This window comes from Salvelinus fontinalis, chromosome 16, assembly GCF_029448725.1.
Source record: "Salvelinus fontinalis isolate EN_2023a chromosome 16, ASM2944872v1, whole genome shotgun sequence".
Classification (NCBI taxonomy): domain Eukaryota; kingdom Metazoa; phylum Chordata; class Actinopteri; order Salmoniformes; family Salmonidae; genus Salvelinus; species Salvelinus fontinalis.
In genome coordinates, this window is record NC_074680.1 from 19,311,040 (window position 1) to 19,327,670 (window position 16,631).

The 16,631-nt window shown below is 42.6% G+C and overlaps 1 protein-coding gene across 1 annotated transcript; it reads right to left on the bottom strand.

Moving 5' to 3' along the window:
* Nucleotides 1-3,806: 3,806 nt before the first annotated feature.
* Nucleotides 3,807-9,694, bottom strand: LOC129812781 (rho GTPase-activating protein 5-like). Its single transcript, XM_055864643.1, has 2 exons — nucleotides 7,728-9,694; nucleotides 3,807-5,590 (listed from the first exon to the last, which is right to left on the bottom strand). The coding sequence occupies exons 1-2, from the start codon at nucleotides 7,868-7,870 to the stop codon at nucleotides 5,263-5,265; spliced, it is 471 nt and encodes a 156-aa protein (XP_055720618.1). The 5' UTR covers nucleotides 7,871-9,694; the 3' UTR covers nucleotides 3,807-5,262.
* Between the last annotated feature and the right edge of the window lie 6,937 nt (nucleotides 9,695-16,631).

Consider the following 16,631-nt stretch of genomic DNA (forward strand, 5'->3'; position numbering starts at 1 on the left):
AAGGGCTTTATTACAGACAGAAATACTCCTGTTTCATCAGCTGTTCGGGTGGCTGGTCTCGGATGATCCCGCAGGTGAAGAAGCCTGATGTGGAGGTCCTGGGCTGGCGTGGTCTGCAGTTGTGAGGCCGGTTGGACGTACTGCCAAATTCTCTAAAATGACATTGGAGGTGGCTTATGGTAGAGAAATAAACCTTGAATTCTCTGGCAACCGTTCTGGTGAACATTTCTGCAGTCATGACAATTGCACGCTCCCTCACATCTGTGGCATTGGGTTGTGACAAAATTGCACATTTTAGTGGCCTCTTATTGTCCCCAGCACAAGGTGCACCTGTGTAATGATCATGCTGTTTAATCAGCTTCTTGATATGCCACACCTGTCAGGTGGATGGATTATATTGGCGAAGGAGAAATGCTCACTAACTGGGATTTAAACAAATTTGTGAGAAACATTTTATTTCAGCTCATGGAACATGGTACCAACACTTTGAGTTTATATATTTTTTCAATTATAAATACACACACACACACACACACACACACACACACACACACACACACACACACACACACACACACACACACAGTACCAGTCACAAGGGTTTTTCTCTATTTTTACTATTTTCTACATTGTAGAATAAACTATGAAATAACACACATAGAATCATGTAGCATCCAAAAAAGTGTTAGACAAATCAAAATATATTTTAGATTGCCTTGACAGCTTTGCACACTCCCGGCATTCTCTCAACCAGCTTCACCTGGAGTTCCCACATATGCTGAGCACTTGTTGGCTGCTTTTCATTCACTCTGTGGTCCAATTCATCCCAAACCATCTCAATTGGGTTGAGGTTGGGTGATTGTGGAGGCCAGGTCATCTGATGCAGCACTCCATCACTCTCCTTCTTGGTCAAATAGCCCTTACACAGCCTGGAGGTGTGTTGTGTCATTGTCCTGCAGAAAAAGAAATTATAGTCCCACTAAGCGCAAACCAGATGGGGTGGCGTATTGCTGCAGAATGCTGTGGTAGCCATGTGTGCCTTGAATTTAAAAAAAAAATCACCTACAGTGTCACCAGAAAAGCACCATCACACCACCTACATGCTTCACGTGGTGTTCACACATGAGGCAATCATCTGTTCACCTACTCTGCGTCTCACAAAGACACAGCGGTTGGAACCAAAAATGTTACTTTTGGACTCATCAGACCAAAGGACAGATTTCCACGTGTCTAATGTCCATTGCTTGTGTTTCTTGGCCCAAGCAAGTCTCTTCTTCTGAGGCCTGATTTATGCAGTCTCCTCTGAACAGTTGATGTTCAGATGTGTCTGTTACTTGAATTGCGTGAAGCATTTATTTAGGCTGCAATCTGAGGCTGGTAACTCTAATGAACTTATCCTGTGCAGCAGAGGTAACTCTGGGTCTTCCTTTCCTGTGGCGGTCCTCAAGAGAGCCAGTTTCATCATAGCGCTTGATGGTTTTTGCGACTGCACTTGAAGAAACGTTCAAAGTTCTTACTTTCTGGATTGACTGACCTTCATGTCTTAAAGTAATGATGGACTATCGTTTCTTTGCTTATTTGTGCTGTTCTTGCCATAATATGGACTTGGTCTTTTACCAAATAGGGCTATCTTCAATATACCATCCGACCTTGTCACAACACAACTGATTGGCTGAAACTCAATAAAGAAGGAAAGAAATTCCACAAATTAATTTTTAACAAGGCAACCTGTTAATTGAAATGCATTCCAGGCATTCCATGCATTCCATTCCACCTTATGAAGCTGGTTGAGAGAAGGCCAAGAGTGTGCACAGCTGTTTGGCAAAGGGTTGCTACTATGAAGAGTCTCAAATATAAAATATATTAAAATTAGTTATTGTCTGGTATCTCCTTGCTAATGTAGGTGGGATTACTTTGTACAATACCATATTCTGTGATAATTGACAAATAGTTTCAAAAAGTAAAAAGTTTAACTCATTGCAATATCATCACATCTATTTTAGTTTACTCTCCTTGTATTTTATATTCTATTCTATTCATCCCAAAAGCATCAACCCACTGGGCATACTGGTTGAATTAATGAAATTAGGTTGAATTGACATCTGCACAACGGGATGCTTTTCTACCCTAATGGGGCACTACCAGGCCTATACAGAAGATGGCGTACGTGTGCAATCGTCAAGGAATATCATGGTGGACGGCAGAAAAGCTTCCATTATCCTGCTTGTCGTTCATGGTGTATATTTCAAAACTGGAGTTGATTTTGACAGTGTTGATGAAATATGTCTAGTTGCATTGTATTCCCCTAAGGCTAATTGTAACCTTTTGTATCAACCATCTTTACCTGTACCTGAGTATCCTCTGACTGGACTCCGACTTTCCGACAAATTACCATTCCATATGTTTATCAGAAGGAAAGACAAGTCTACAACAGATGTTATATTAGAGTATTTTTATTTTTGTCCTTGCTATGCGGGATCCTTGTGACGTCCCAACTCTGACGTCACTGAATTGAAGTGGTTTATCTAATCTAATGGTTTAATTAGGGTTAGGGCAGGGTTCAAACGTTCCAGATAGCGCTAGTCTTTTCCTTTCGGTGCATATTTTTGAGGACAATTCTATTGAAATACAGACATTTATACAATATATTATATGTCTGTGCAAATATCATTACACATTTTGAACAAAAATACATGAACAGGCCAGGCTGTAATACATTTTCATGTTGCGGCTAGGACATGTTTCCCCACCAGGTGGTGTACTTTCATCACTTCTCGCCTGAGGGGGGTTGTGTGACTGGGACATCGAATTAATTAAACTGAACAAACTGTTCTCGAAACTACTACAGATCCTGCAATTTAGGTTTCAAGCAGATATGAGCTTAAATAATTAATTAATGTGACAAATAGATTCTAGTCCTGTCACATGAAATGTGTTGCATTGCTCTTCAGCTACTCTTTTACTTTCATACTACACCATGTCAATCAGAGGAGGCTGCTGGGAGGAGCTATAGGAGGACAGGCTCATTGTAATGGCTGGGATGGTATGAATGGAACGGAGTCAAACATGTTTCCATATGTTTCATGTGTTTGATACCATTCCATTAATTCCATTCCAGCCATTGCAATGAGCCTATCCTCATATTGCTCCTCCCACCAGCCTCCACTGATATCAATGCAGTCAAACAATGACCAAACCCTGTAATCATATTCCCAGCTGTATAAGAAACGAGAGCATATTTCAACACCATTTAGACTCAAGCTTGGAGAAATTTTAAAAAACTTTTATGAACAATTTTGGAGTAAACCAAACTCTCGATTTTTTTTTTCTCAAAATCATTTATTTACTATAATACATAGCAGATGTTAAAATCTTAAGAGTTTGTACACCGGCTTGAATGAGGCAGATCTTATGAATAAAATACGGTTGTGTTTTATTGAAACTACACAAGGTATATTCTATCTAGCAGCTGCACACTCCTTTCTCCCCTTCCACCACATTATCTGGAGTGTCTCTATAGAGGAGAATAACAATAATAGGTTGTCTGAAATGGCATCCTATTCCCTATATAGTGCACTTCTTTTGAACAGGATCCATAGGGCTCTGGTGAAATGTAGTGAACTACGTAGGGAATAGGGTGCCATTTAAGTCACAGGCATAGTCTTGAGTCTTAAAAATGTCTTCGATCTGTCAATCTGTTTCCCCCTTCATCCCACCAAGCTCCTCTCTCCCTCTACTTACACTTTTCCTTTCCAGAACATTCTAAGCAGCATCTTTTACTTACAGCAAAACAAAATTCCGTACCATTTACAAAGAAGCAATGGTTCTTTATTCATAAGATGAATGGCAATAAGTACAGTCAATTAATCTAGCCCAAACATTTTTGTACATCATACCACAAATAAATCTGATTATAGTAGGTTTTACAAGATTATACAGAATTTCAGTACCCCATGGTATTTTGCTATATCAGCAATCTTATCTGCTGATAAATATATATATATATGTGTGTGTGTATATATATATATATATATACACACACTTATATATAATTTCCCCCCCTCTATTTAAGGGAAACAATTAGACAGATAACCAAAATATGATATTAAGAGTTAACTTGCATGGCAAAAATAATGAATGAACAATAGATACAATTTCAGCCCTGTTTCAATGTTCCCTCAATCAAGTTAGATAAAAAAATATCACCTGAATGAAAGCGGTTAATATTGAGTTGTAATTTCAGTCTTTTTTTTTTATTGTTCATTTTTTGGAGGCAAAAAAATACATGCAAATTTAGTTGAACAAACAGAAGAACACAAAGGTCTCTTATTGGTGAGTATCACCACCGCCAAGACATTTCATCAATTAAACAAAAAAATGTTGAACAAAACAAAACAAGAGAGACTGAGACTGCTTTGCAATGCGTTCATTTCAGAGTTAACACAGAGATGTGCCAGCAGGGTTCCAGTAGTAGGATGCTTCCTTCATAAGCTTCAGGAATTGCATGAGTTCTGCTCCAATAGGAGATAGGAGGCGAGTCTGTCTGTCTATCTTATGTCCCGGTCTGGTGCAGTACAGCATCAGTCTTTCACGTACAGTCCCCTCCCTCCCAAACAGTGCGAGGCATTGGGAGCAGGTAGAGAGACAAAGCCTGCCAACGTTCACTGTCTTTCTGTCCCTCAAACCATTCAGATAAAAATGTAAATCATACTGGTAAAAATACAAGAATCCATCATCATCATCATCATCGCCAAATCATAGAAAAATAAACAAGCAGAAGAATATCTACGCTGGTAGAAGTATCATAACAGATGGTGCATCATCTAACGTCAAGTTCACTTGAATGAATAAAGGGTTTAAAAAAACAAAGCACAACTAGTATAAATATATTTTCCTTATATTTTGCAAGGTGTTGTAGAATTTAGCAAATCATTTTTGCATGGCATGTTTTTGTCCCTCTGCTGGAGGCATACAGCATCTTTATTACTGTGTATTACTGTACAGCACTGAATGTTTTTTGTTCCTGGGGGATAGCTCGATGAGTCAGTCACCCCTGAATCCAGTCAGTCGCCCAGAAAGGGGAGCAGAGAACAAAGTTGATCATTTAGTAATGTTGTTGTTTTGTTTTGCAGTCAGAGGGACTCCAAAGGGAAGGGAAAGGAGGACACATCACATCCCCCTATGTCCCCCCACCAGCCCAGCCTTATACCTACCCCACCTGGGTCCTCCAATCCTGGGGCTTGGGGGGATGGGTGGGGGGGTCTATATGAGTGGTTCAGGCTGCAGGGACATACTATGCTGGATCTGCTGGGGCTGGAGAGGAGGGGGCAGCTGCAGGGGCCTCAGGGCCTCCACCATGCTGTGACAGTGGTGGGGTGGTGGGGTGCTCTCGGTGCTGGAGCTCTCCTGGATGTCTCCACCGTAGAAGAAGTAGTGGCTCTGCTGGATGAAGGACTCGATGACAGACTGGTTGAGCTTGGTGGTGGAGAGTGTGTCCTTGTTCTCAAAGTCGGGACGCATCAGCGTGGGCCAGAAGCAGATGGATAGATTGTCGGCCGTCATCAGGGTGGTCTTACTCTGCTGGCTCACCCTGGGAAAACACACAATTTCACTGATTTATTCCAACCATACTTATTTTGTACTTTATTTAAAAAATAAAGAATCAGGTACTCAATTAGAGGGGATTGCAGATAACTCTGGTCTCCAGAACAGTAGCTCTACACTAAATATACCTTCCTAATATTGAGTTGCATTCTTGATACACACAGGAAACTGTTGAGCATGAAAAACCCAGCAGCATTGCGGTTTTTGACACAAACCGGTGCGCCTGGCACCTACTACCATACCCTGTTCAAAGGCACTTAAATATTTTGTCTTGCCCATTCACCCTCGTCTCAATTGTCTTAAGGCTTAAAAATCTGCCCTGATTGAAGTGGATTTAACTTCTTATGGCTGGGGGGCAGTATTGAGTAGCTTGGATGAATAAGGTGCCCAGAGTAAACTGCCTGCTACTCAGACCCAGAAGCTAAGATATGCATATTATTAGTAGATTTGGATGGAAAACACTCTGAAGTTTCTAAAACTGTTTGAATGATGTCTGTGAGTATAACAGAACTCATATGACAGGCAAAAACCTGAGAAGAAATCCAACCAGGAAGTGGGAAATCTGAGGTTTGTAGATTTTCAACTCTTTGCCTATCCAAGATAGTGTAAATTTGGTCCGATTGCACTTCTGAAGGCTTCCACTAGATGTCAACAGTCTGTAGAACCTGTTGCAGGCTTCTACTGTGAAGGGGGAGAGAATGAGAGCTGTTTCAACCAGAGGTCTGGCAGAGTGCCATGAGCTCAGTCTCGCGCGCACCCGTGAGAGTTAGCTGTGTTCCATTGCATTTCTAAATTGAAAGGAATTCTCCAGTTGAAACGTTATTGAAGATTTATGTTAAAAACATCCTAAAGATTGATTCTATACATCGTTTGATATGTTTCTACGAACAGTAATGGAACTTTTTGACTTTTCGTCAGGACCTAGTGCTCGCGCCTCCTGAGTTTGGATTTGTGAACTAAACGCGCGAACAAAAAGGAGGTATTTGGACATAAATGATGGACTTTATCGAACAAAACAAACATTTATTGTGGAACTGGGATTCCTGGGAGTGCATTCTGATGAAGATCATCAAAGGTAAGTGAATATTTATAATGCTATTTCTGACTTCTGTTGACTCCACAACATGGCGGGTACCTGTATGGCTTGTTTTTGTGTCTGAGCGCCGTACTCAGATTATTGCATGGTGTGCTTTTTCCGTAAAGTTTTTTTGAAATCTGACACAGCGGTTGCATTGAGAAGTGGATCTATAATTCCATGTATTTTCATCAACATTTATGATGAGTATTTCTGTAAATTGATGAGGCTCTCTATAAAATCACCGGATGTTATAGGAGCAAAACATTACTGAACATAATGCGCCAATGTAAACTGAGATTTTTGGATATAAATATGAACTTTATCAAACAAAACATACATGTATTGTGTAACATGAAGTCCTATGAGTGTCATCTGATGAAGACCATCAAAGGTTAGTGATTAATTTCATCTCTATTTCTGCTTTTTGTGACTACTCTCTTTGGCTGGAAAAATGGCTGTGTTTTTCTGTGACTAGTTGCTGACCTAACATAATCGTTTGGTGTGCCTTCATCGTAAAGCCTTTTTGAAATCGGACACTGTGGTGGGATTAACAACAAGTTTATCTTTAAAATGGTGTAAAATACTTGTATGTTTGAGGAATTTTAATTATGAGATTTCTGTTGTTTGAATTTGGCGCCCTGCACTTCCACTGGCTGTTGTCATATCGATCCCGTTAGCGGGATTTCAGCCGTAAGAAGTTAACAAGTGACCTCAATAAGGGATCAAAGCTTTTCCCTGGTCAGTCTCTGTCATGGAAAGAGCAGGTGCTTGTAATGTTTGTATACTCGGTGTATATCACAACAGAAAACGGAATTATGTTTATGTAGCATCTCCACGTATCACTACGTTTTCTCCCTACTGAACACGACCCGGTCCAACTACACGACTGTATGACATGCTTGTTTCCATGACTATTGTCACATAACAACATGTATAACATGTATACTTTGCAGCTTACTTCAGACATACTTCAAATTGCACCCAGTATCAGTCAGCTGAAGGCCTGAGACTGTTTCTGATCTAGGGTCACAGGGTTGTCTCTTACCTGTTCAGATGAGTGATGACGTATTTAAACACCTCGTAGTTCACTGCAGGGAACTTCCTTACTATTTCTTTCAGCACTTGGAGTCTTTCTATGTGGTCCACAATTTCTGAAAGGAGGAGGAGGAGAACAGAGTTTTTACTCATTCCTTCCCTTGGGAGTAGAAGAAAAAATGAAAGGAGTATCACGAAGCCGACAGGGCTGCCAATGACCTCCCACACAAGAAACACATTCAAACACTAGCTAGACCTTCAGCAGATACAACACCAGCCCACTACGTTGACAGAACTACATACCAAAATACATAGTCCATGAGCCGGACCCCCAGATTGGGGCTGTCGGTATAATCTGGGGGCGCAATGTCTCATAGTGATTTTCTTGTCACTCTTTCTCCAATTAATAACAGCATCAATATGCACTCCTGTGTTGGATGAGTAGGCCTAACTCCACGTGAGATTGCCAAGTAATACGAGATGTAGGGACAAACCATGTATTAGGACGTCAACTCTGTCAAGGCATTTAACATATCATCTAATATTAGACCAATCACAGCCTGCCAATTAACTCTGACCAAAGTGCTATTGTGGAGGTCAACCGTCCGAGACTACTGGGCTAATCAATAGTTAGACCGTCATGAGAGGAATATGAGTGTTTGTGTTATGTGTCCCAGAGGCTGGCCAGGGCCTGAGACCAACGCTGCATCCCAGATGGCAACCTATTTCCTTTATAGTGCACTACGAGGCAGAACGACAGATTTTTAACCTTGTCAGCTCGGGGGATTCAATCTTGCATTGATTACATTGCACTCCACGAGGAGCCTGCCTGTCAGCGAATGCAGTAAGCCAAGGTAAGTTGCTAGCTAGCATTAAACTTATCTTATAAAAAACAATTAATCAATGACTGTCATTGCTCCAATGTGTACTTAACCATAAACATCAATGCCTTTCTTAAAATCAATATATTTTTAAACCTGCATATTTAGCTAAAAGAAATCCAGGTTAGCAGGCAATATTAACCAGGTGAAATTGTGTCATTTCTCTTGCGTTCATTGCACGCAGAGTCAGGGTATATGCAACAGTTTGGGCCGCCTGGCTCTTTGCGAACTAATTTGCCAGAACTTTACGTAATTATGACAACATTGAAGGTTGTGCAATGTAACAGGAATATTTAGACTCGTTAGATAAAATACGGAACGGAATAAACGTTTTGTTTTCGAGGTGATAGTTTCTGGATTAGTCAAAGGTATATGGTTTAGAGAGAAATAGTCGACGCGTTATAATTCCTGTGATAACTTGCGGCTGAATTTGAAAGGGGTTCCTTTGTTATTTTACCGTTCATGTCTTCCATAGAGAATGTCTTGATCTACTTCAAATAAGGTCTGTGTTTCGTGCAGGCTTAAACCGCCTCGACGTTTTGATACCCGTGTAAATCTCACTAGGATAAGGTAACGTTCGTCAACATATTTTCATAAATCCACTCTTCAATTTTTTTTTTTATCTTCGCTTATAATTAGCCAATATTGATCAGAGTTACCTTGTCCTATGGATATCTACACAGTTATAAAATTGGCACGGTGATGTAAGCCTACACGAAACACAGACCTTATTTTAAGTGAATCTAAAAATATCCTATGGAATAAATGAAGGAACCGCTTTTCAGATTTTGCTAGTTGTCATGGGAATTATGACTCGCACTTTGGTTGTCAATTCTTACCATGCCCATTATTAAAATAGGATTTCCTGCATATAGAAATTAAAGTTTTTGTTTTCAACATTCATCACAGGTAACTTAAACTCTATTTTTACTCAAACAGTTGAGAGTATTTGTCTCCTAAGCAGACTCTTCAGTATCATTGTCACTTCAGAGCTGTGTGCGTGTGTGTATTTATGTATTATATTAAGTTAAAATAAAAGTGTTCATTCAGTATTGTTGCAATTGTCATTATTACAAAAATGTGTGTGTGTGTGTGTGTGTGTATGATATTATATATATATATATATGTGTGTGTAAAAAAAGATCAGCTTTTTTTGTCCTCCAATAATCGGTATCGGCATTGAAAAATCATAATCGGTCGACCTCTAGTCCAAACACCTCCACATTATGCTACTTGCAGAATGATCATTTCTACAGAGCTGCTCCAAACTCTTAGAGACAAGCTCCAGGGCTCTCTCTCTTCCTCCACCCATCTCCCGCTCTGTCTCTTTCCTTCCTTCCCTCCATCCAGGGGACAGTAGATTGAGGCCTATTTCTGGGACATTAATCTGCAGCAGTGAGCCAGAGAGGAGGCCGACAGCCGGGATGGTTTCAAAACTGATCCAGGAGCACATGACTCCAGCTCGGAGATCATACAGAACCACACATGCTGGGGCCTCCAGCGACCGGGAGTCCCATGGGACGGCGCACAACTGGCCCAGCGTCGTCCGGGTTAGGTCGGCAGGGATGTCCTTGTACAATCACGCTCTAGCGACTCCTGTGGCGGGCCGGGCGCAGTGCACGCTGACACGGTCGCCAGGTGTTTCCTCCGACACATTGGTGCGGCTGGCTTCCGGGTGTCAAGAAGCAGTGCGGCTTGGTTAGGTTGTGTTTCGGAGGATGCACGGCTGTCGACCTTCACCTCTCCCGAGTCCGTACGGGATTTGCAGCGATGAGACAAGACCGTAACTACCAAATGGATACCACGAAATTGGGGAGAAAAAAATATATATATAAAAATTAAACACACATGTTGTGTCCCAAATGGCACCCTATTCCTTATATATTGACTATCATATGGGCCCTGGTAAAAAGTAGTGCACTATATAGGGGAAAGGGTGCCATTTGGGACACAGCGAGCCAGGCAGACAGGGGGAAAAGATGCAAATACATGAAAATCGTTTGGCATCCTTGGGCAGGAATTTGTCTTTCAGGAAGACGACTGTAAATCGAGTGTGATGTGACTTAGAGGTGTTAATTCTAACTGGGGTTAGAATGTTAATGCAGGCTTGCAGTTCTACAGCAAAAACACAGAGAGCAGTGTGTATACAGTCGTGGCCAAAAGTTTTGAGAATGACACAAATATTAATTTTCACAAAGTCTGCTGCCTCAGTTTGTATGATGGCAATTTGCATATACTCCAGAATATTATGAAGAGTGATCAGATGAATTGCAATTAATTGCAAAGTCCCTCTTTGCCATGCAATTGAACTGAATCCCCAAAAAACATTTCCACTGCATTTCAGCCCTGCCACAAAAGGACCTGCTGACATCATCTCAGCGATTCCCTCGTTAACACAGGTGTGAGTGTTGACGAGGACAAGGCTGGAGATCACTCTGTCATGCTGATTGAGTTCGAATATCAGACTGGAAGCTTCAAAAGGAAGTTGGTGCTTGGAATCATTGTTCTTCCTCTGTCAACCATGGTTTCCTGCAAGGAAACACGTGCCGTCATCCGTGCTTTGCACAAAAAGGGCTTCACAGGCAAGGATATTGCTGCCAGTAAAATTGCACCTAAATCAACCATTTATCGGATCATCAAGAACTTCAAGGAGAGCGGTTCAATTGTTGTGAAGAAGGCTTCAGGGCGCCCAAGAAAGTCCAGCAAGCACCAGGATCGTCTCCTAAAGTTGATTTAGCTGCGGGATCGGGGCATCAACAGTACAGAGCTTGCTCAGGAATGGCAGCAGGCAGGTGTGAGTGCATCTGCACGCACAGTGAGGCGAAGACTTTTGGAAGATGGCCTGGTGTCAAGAAGGGCAGCAAAGAAGCCACTCCTCTCCAGGAAAAACATCAGGGACAGACTGATATTCGGCAAAGGGTACAGGGATTGGACTGCTGAGGACTGGGGTAAAGTCATTTTCTCTGATGAATCCCCTTTCCGATTGTTTGGGCCATCTGGAAAAAAGCTTGTCCGGAGAAGACATGGTGAGCAATACCATCAGTCCTGTGTCATGCCAACAGTAAAGCATCCTGAGACCATTCATGTGTGGGGTTGCTTCTCAGCCAAGGGAGTGGGCTCACTCACAATTTTGCCTAAGAACACAGCCATGAATAAAGAATGGTACCAACACATCCTCCGAGAGCAACTTCTCCCAACCACCCAGGAACAGTTTGGTGATGAACAATGCCTTTTCCAGTATGATGGGGCACCTTGTCATAAGGCAAAAGTGATAACTAAGTGGCTCAGGGAACTAAACATCAATATTTTGGGTCCATGGCCAGGAAACTCCCCAAACCTTAATCCCATTGAGAACTTGTGGTCAATCCTCAAGAGGCGGGTGGACATACAAAAACCCACAAATTCTGACAAACTCCAAGCATTGATTATGCAAGAATGGGCTGCCATCAGTCAGGATGTGGCCCAGAAGTTAATTGACAGCATGCCAGGGCGGATTGCAGAGGTCTTGAAAAAGAAGGGTCAACACTGCAAATATTGACTCTTTGCATCAACTTAAAAATTGTCAATAAAAGCCTTTGACATTTATGAAATGCTTGTAATTAATCTTCAGTATTCCATAGTAACATCTGACAAAAATATCTAAAGACAATGAGGCAGCAGACTTTGTGAAAATGTATATTTGTGTCATTCTCGAAACTTTTGGCCACAACTGTACATACAAAGAGAGAGAAGTGTGTATACATACAGAGAGAGAGAGAAGTGTGGATACATACAGAGAGAGAGAGAAGTGTGGATACATACAGAGAGAGAGAGAAGTGTGGATACATACAGAGAGAGAGAGAAGTGTGGATACATACAGAGAGAGAGAGAAGTGTGGATACATACAGAGAGAGAGAGAAGTGTGGATACATACAGAGAGAGAGAGAAGTGTGGATACATACAGAGAGAGAGAGAAGTGTGGATACATACAGAGAGAGAGAGAAGTGTGGATACATACAGAGAGAGAGAGAAGTGTGGATACATACAGAGAGAGAGAGAAGTGTGTATACATACAGAGAGAGAGAGAAGTGTGTATACATACAGAGAGAGAGAGAAGTGTGTATACATACAGAGAGAGAGAGAAGTGTGTATACATACAGAGAGAGAGAGAAGTGTGTATACATACAGAGAGAGAGAGAAGTGTGTATACATACAGAGAGAGAGAGAAGTGTGTATACATACAGAGAGAGAGAGAAGTGTGTATACATACAGAGAGAGAGAGAAGTGTGTATACATACAGAGAGAGAGGTGTGTATACATACAGAGAGAGAGGTGTGTATACATACAAAGAGAGAGGTGTGTATACATACAGAGAGAGAGGTGTGTATACATACAGAGAGAGAGGTGTGTATACATACAGAGAGAGAAGTGTGGATACATACAGAGAGAGAAGTGTGGATACATACAGAGAGAGAGAGAGAAGTGTGGATACATACAGAGAGAGAGAGAGAAGTGTGGATACATACAGAGAGAGAGAGAGAAGTGTGGATACATACAGAGAGAGAGAGAGAAGTGTGGATACATACAGAGAGAGAGAGAGAAGTGTGGATACATACAGAGAGAGAGAGAGAAGTGTGGATACATACAGAGAGAGAGAGAGAAGTGTGGATACATACAGAGAGAGAGAGAGAAGTGTGGATACATACAGAGAGAGAGAGAGAAGTGTGGATACATACAGAGAGAGAGAGAGAAGTGTGGATACATACAGAGAGAGAGAGAGAAGTGTGGATACATACAGAGAGAGAGAGAGAAGTGTGGATACATACAGAGAGAGAGAGAGAAGTGTGGATACATACAGAGAGAGAGAGAGAAGTGTGGATACATACAGAGAGAGAGAGAGAAGTGTGGATACATACAGAGAGAGAGAGAGAAGTGTGGATACATACAGAGAGAGAGAGAGAAGTGTGGATACATACAGAGAGAGAGAGAGAAGTGTGGATACATACAGAGAGAGAGAGAGAAGTGTGGATACATACAGAGAGAGAGAGAGAAGTGTGGATACATACAGAGAGAGAGAGAGAAGTGTGGATACATACAGAGAGAGAGAGAGAAGTGTGGATACATACAGAGAGAGAGAGAGAAGTGTGGATACATACAGAGAGAGAGAGAGAAGTGTGGATACATACAGAGAGAGAGAGAGAAGTGTGGATACATACAGAGAGAGAGAGAGAAGTGTGGATACATACAGAGAGAGAGAGAGAAGTGTGGATACATACAGAGAGAGAGAGAGAAGTGTGGATACATACAGAGAGAGAGAGAGAAGTGTGGATACATACAGAGAGAGAGAGAGAAGTGTGGATACATACAGAGAGAGAGAGAGAAGTGTGGATACATACAGAGAGAGAGAGAGAAGTGTGGATACATACAGAGAGAGAGAGAAGTGTGGATACATACAGAGAGAGAGAGAAGTGTGGATACATACAGAGAGAGAGAGAAGTGTGGATACATACAGAGAGAGAGAGAAGTGTGGATACATACAGAGAGAGAGAGAAGTGTGGATACATACAGAGAGAGAGAGAAGTGTGGATACATACAGAGAGAGAGAGAAGTGTGGATACATACAGAGAGAGAGAGAGAGAGAGAGAGAAGTGTGGATACATACAGAGAGAGAGAGAGAAGTGTGGATACATACTGTCACGTAGAGTAGGCCAGAAGGCTAAACTGGATAACCTAACCTCTATCAAAATAAAAAGATGGCGGAGCCGCAAAAGTTCTTCTGTGCAAAGGTGTTTATTTACAAGTGATTCCGGAACAAAAAAAACAACAGTACTGCTATCAACTGCTACCTGATGGGACAGCTTAAAAACAATGCTGCCCCATCCACAGCTCGATCCAAAATGCCTCTCAAAATGCCTCCTTCAAAATGCCTCCTTCAAAATGCCTCCTTCAAAATGCCTCTTCAAAATGCCTCTTCAAAATGCCTCTTCAAAATGCCTCTTCAAAATGCCTCTCCATGAACTGAAAGAGAGGCTCCTTTTGTAGGGCTAGCCCCTCCCCTCAGAACAATTAACCCTAATTAATTAAGCAATTAACAATACAAACCTACATTTTCCATTAACTAAACATACTAAAGGATATACATTGCAACACGGTTTTAAACAATATTACAACATAACATTTACAACATTACATCACTACTGACAATATCTTTCAATATGCCCATATGCATTAATGAGCCATTTGGGACAGGCACTATAAAGCCAGCCCAATTCCCTTAGCTCGGGTCCTTTTCCAGCCTACCCAGAAGCTACAGAGATGGAGAGAGAGAGGAACAGAACAAACAAACAATGCGCTCATCCACAACATTGATAAGTATAATTTATATTGTATATCTCAAATATGAACATTGACATAAGTGTGAAATGTATGCACTAAGACAGAAGTTAATTTGTGTGTCGACCCACGTTGTTAACTTATCTTATAATGGCGCAGGGAGGAGTGATGAATGCGTGTGTGCCTTGAAGAACCAAATGCTGCCCGCGGCCAGTGACGGACTTCTACGTCACATTACCTTCCTCCTCTCCTGAAGCGACCAGGTTCGGGAGCCTTGATAGGTAGTCCGCCGTGACGTTCTCTTTTCCTGCCTTGTGACGGACACAGAACCTGAAGGGCTGGAGCTCCAGATACCACCTGGTCACACGAGAATTCCGGTCCTTCATGGTCTGGATCCAGGTCAGTGCTCTGTGGTCCGTGTGTAGGTCAAATTCCCTCCCAAGAAGGTAGTAACGGAGGCTATCTAGGGCCCACTTTATAGCCAGGCACTCCTTCTCGATTGTAGAATACCTGGTTTCCCTGGGCAACAGCTTCCGACTCAGGTACAGCACTGGAAGCTCTTCTCCTGGCTCTCCTTGGGCCAGTACAGCTCCAATTCCCACAGCCGAAGCGTCCACCTGCACGAGAAACCGCTTCTGAAAATCAGGGGTCTGGAGAACAGGAAATGAGCACAGTCGGTTTTTCAGTATCATGAAGGCTTCCTCACACTCCTCAGTCCACTTCACAGGGTTGCTGGCCACCTTTGAAGTGAGGTTGGTCAGAGGGACAGCGATTGTCGAAAACTGCGGAATGAATCTCCGGTACCACCCTGCCAGACCTAGGAAGGACTTCACCTGTGTCTTGGTTCTGGGTTGCGGCTGTTCCTGATGGACTCCACTTTGTCCACCTGAGGCCGAACTTCACCTTTACCCAGCTGGTAACCCAGGTACTTTGTCTCCTGTTTCGCCCACTCACACTTCAGGAGGTTAAGCGTGAGGCCTGCATCATGGATCTTCCCCAGGACTCTGCTAAGATGCTGTATGTGCTCCTCCCATGAGTGGCTGTAGATCACCACGTCGTCCAAGTAAGCAGCACAGTAATCGTCACAGTCCTGGAGGACCTTGTCCATCAGCCTCTGGAAAGTCGCAGGGGCCCCATGGAGGCCAAACGGCATGACCTTGAACTGGAACAGGCCCATCGGCGTCCGGAATGCAGTGTAGGCCTTGGATTGTTCATCCAGGGGCACCTGCCAGTACCCTTTGCAGAGATCCAATGTGGTGATGTAATGAGCTCTACCTATTCTCTCCAGTAACTCGTCAATGCGGGGCATGGGATAGGCATCAAACTGGGAGATGGCATTCACCTTACGGAAGTCCATGCAGACACGCAAAGAGCCATCCTTCTTTGGGACAATGACAATAGGGCTGCTCCATTCACTTGAAGATGGCTCGACAACATCCATTTCTATCATGGTGTGGACCTCTTCCTTGAGGGCTACCACCAGCCTCTCAGGCACACGGTAAGGATGCTGGCGGACTGGGTTCTGGCCAGGTTTCAAACGAATGACGTGTTCTAGGACTTTGGTTCTTCCTGGTCTCTGACTGAAGAGGGCTGGATACTTGCCAAACACCTGATTCAGCTCATCTTGCTTGTCTTCTTCCAGGTGAGCCAGTATGACTTCTGCTCGTTCTTTCCATGCCTCTGTGACCCCATCCGACTCATCCTCTTCTTCTACTCTGCGG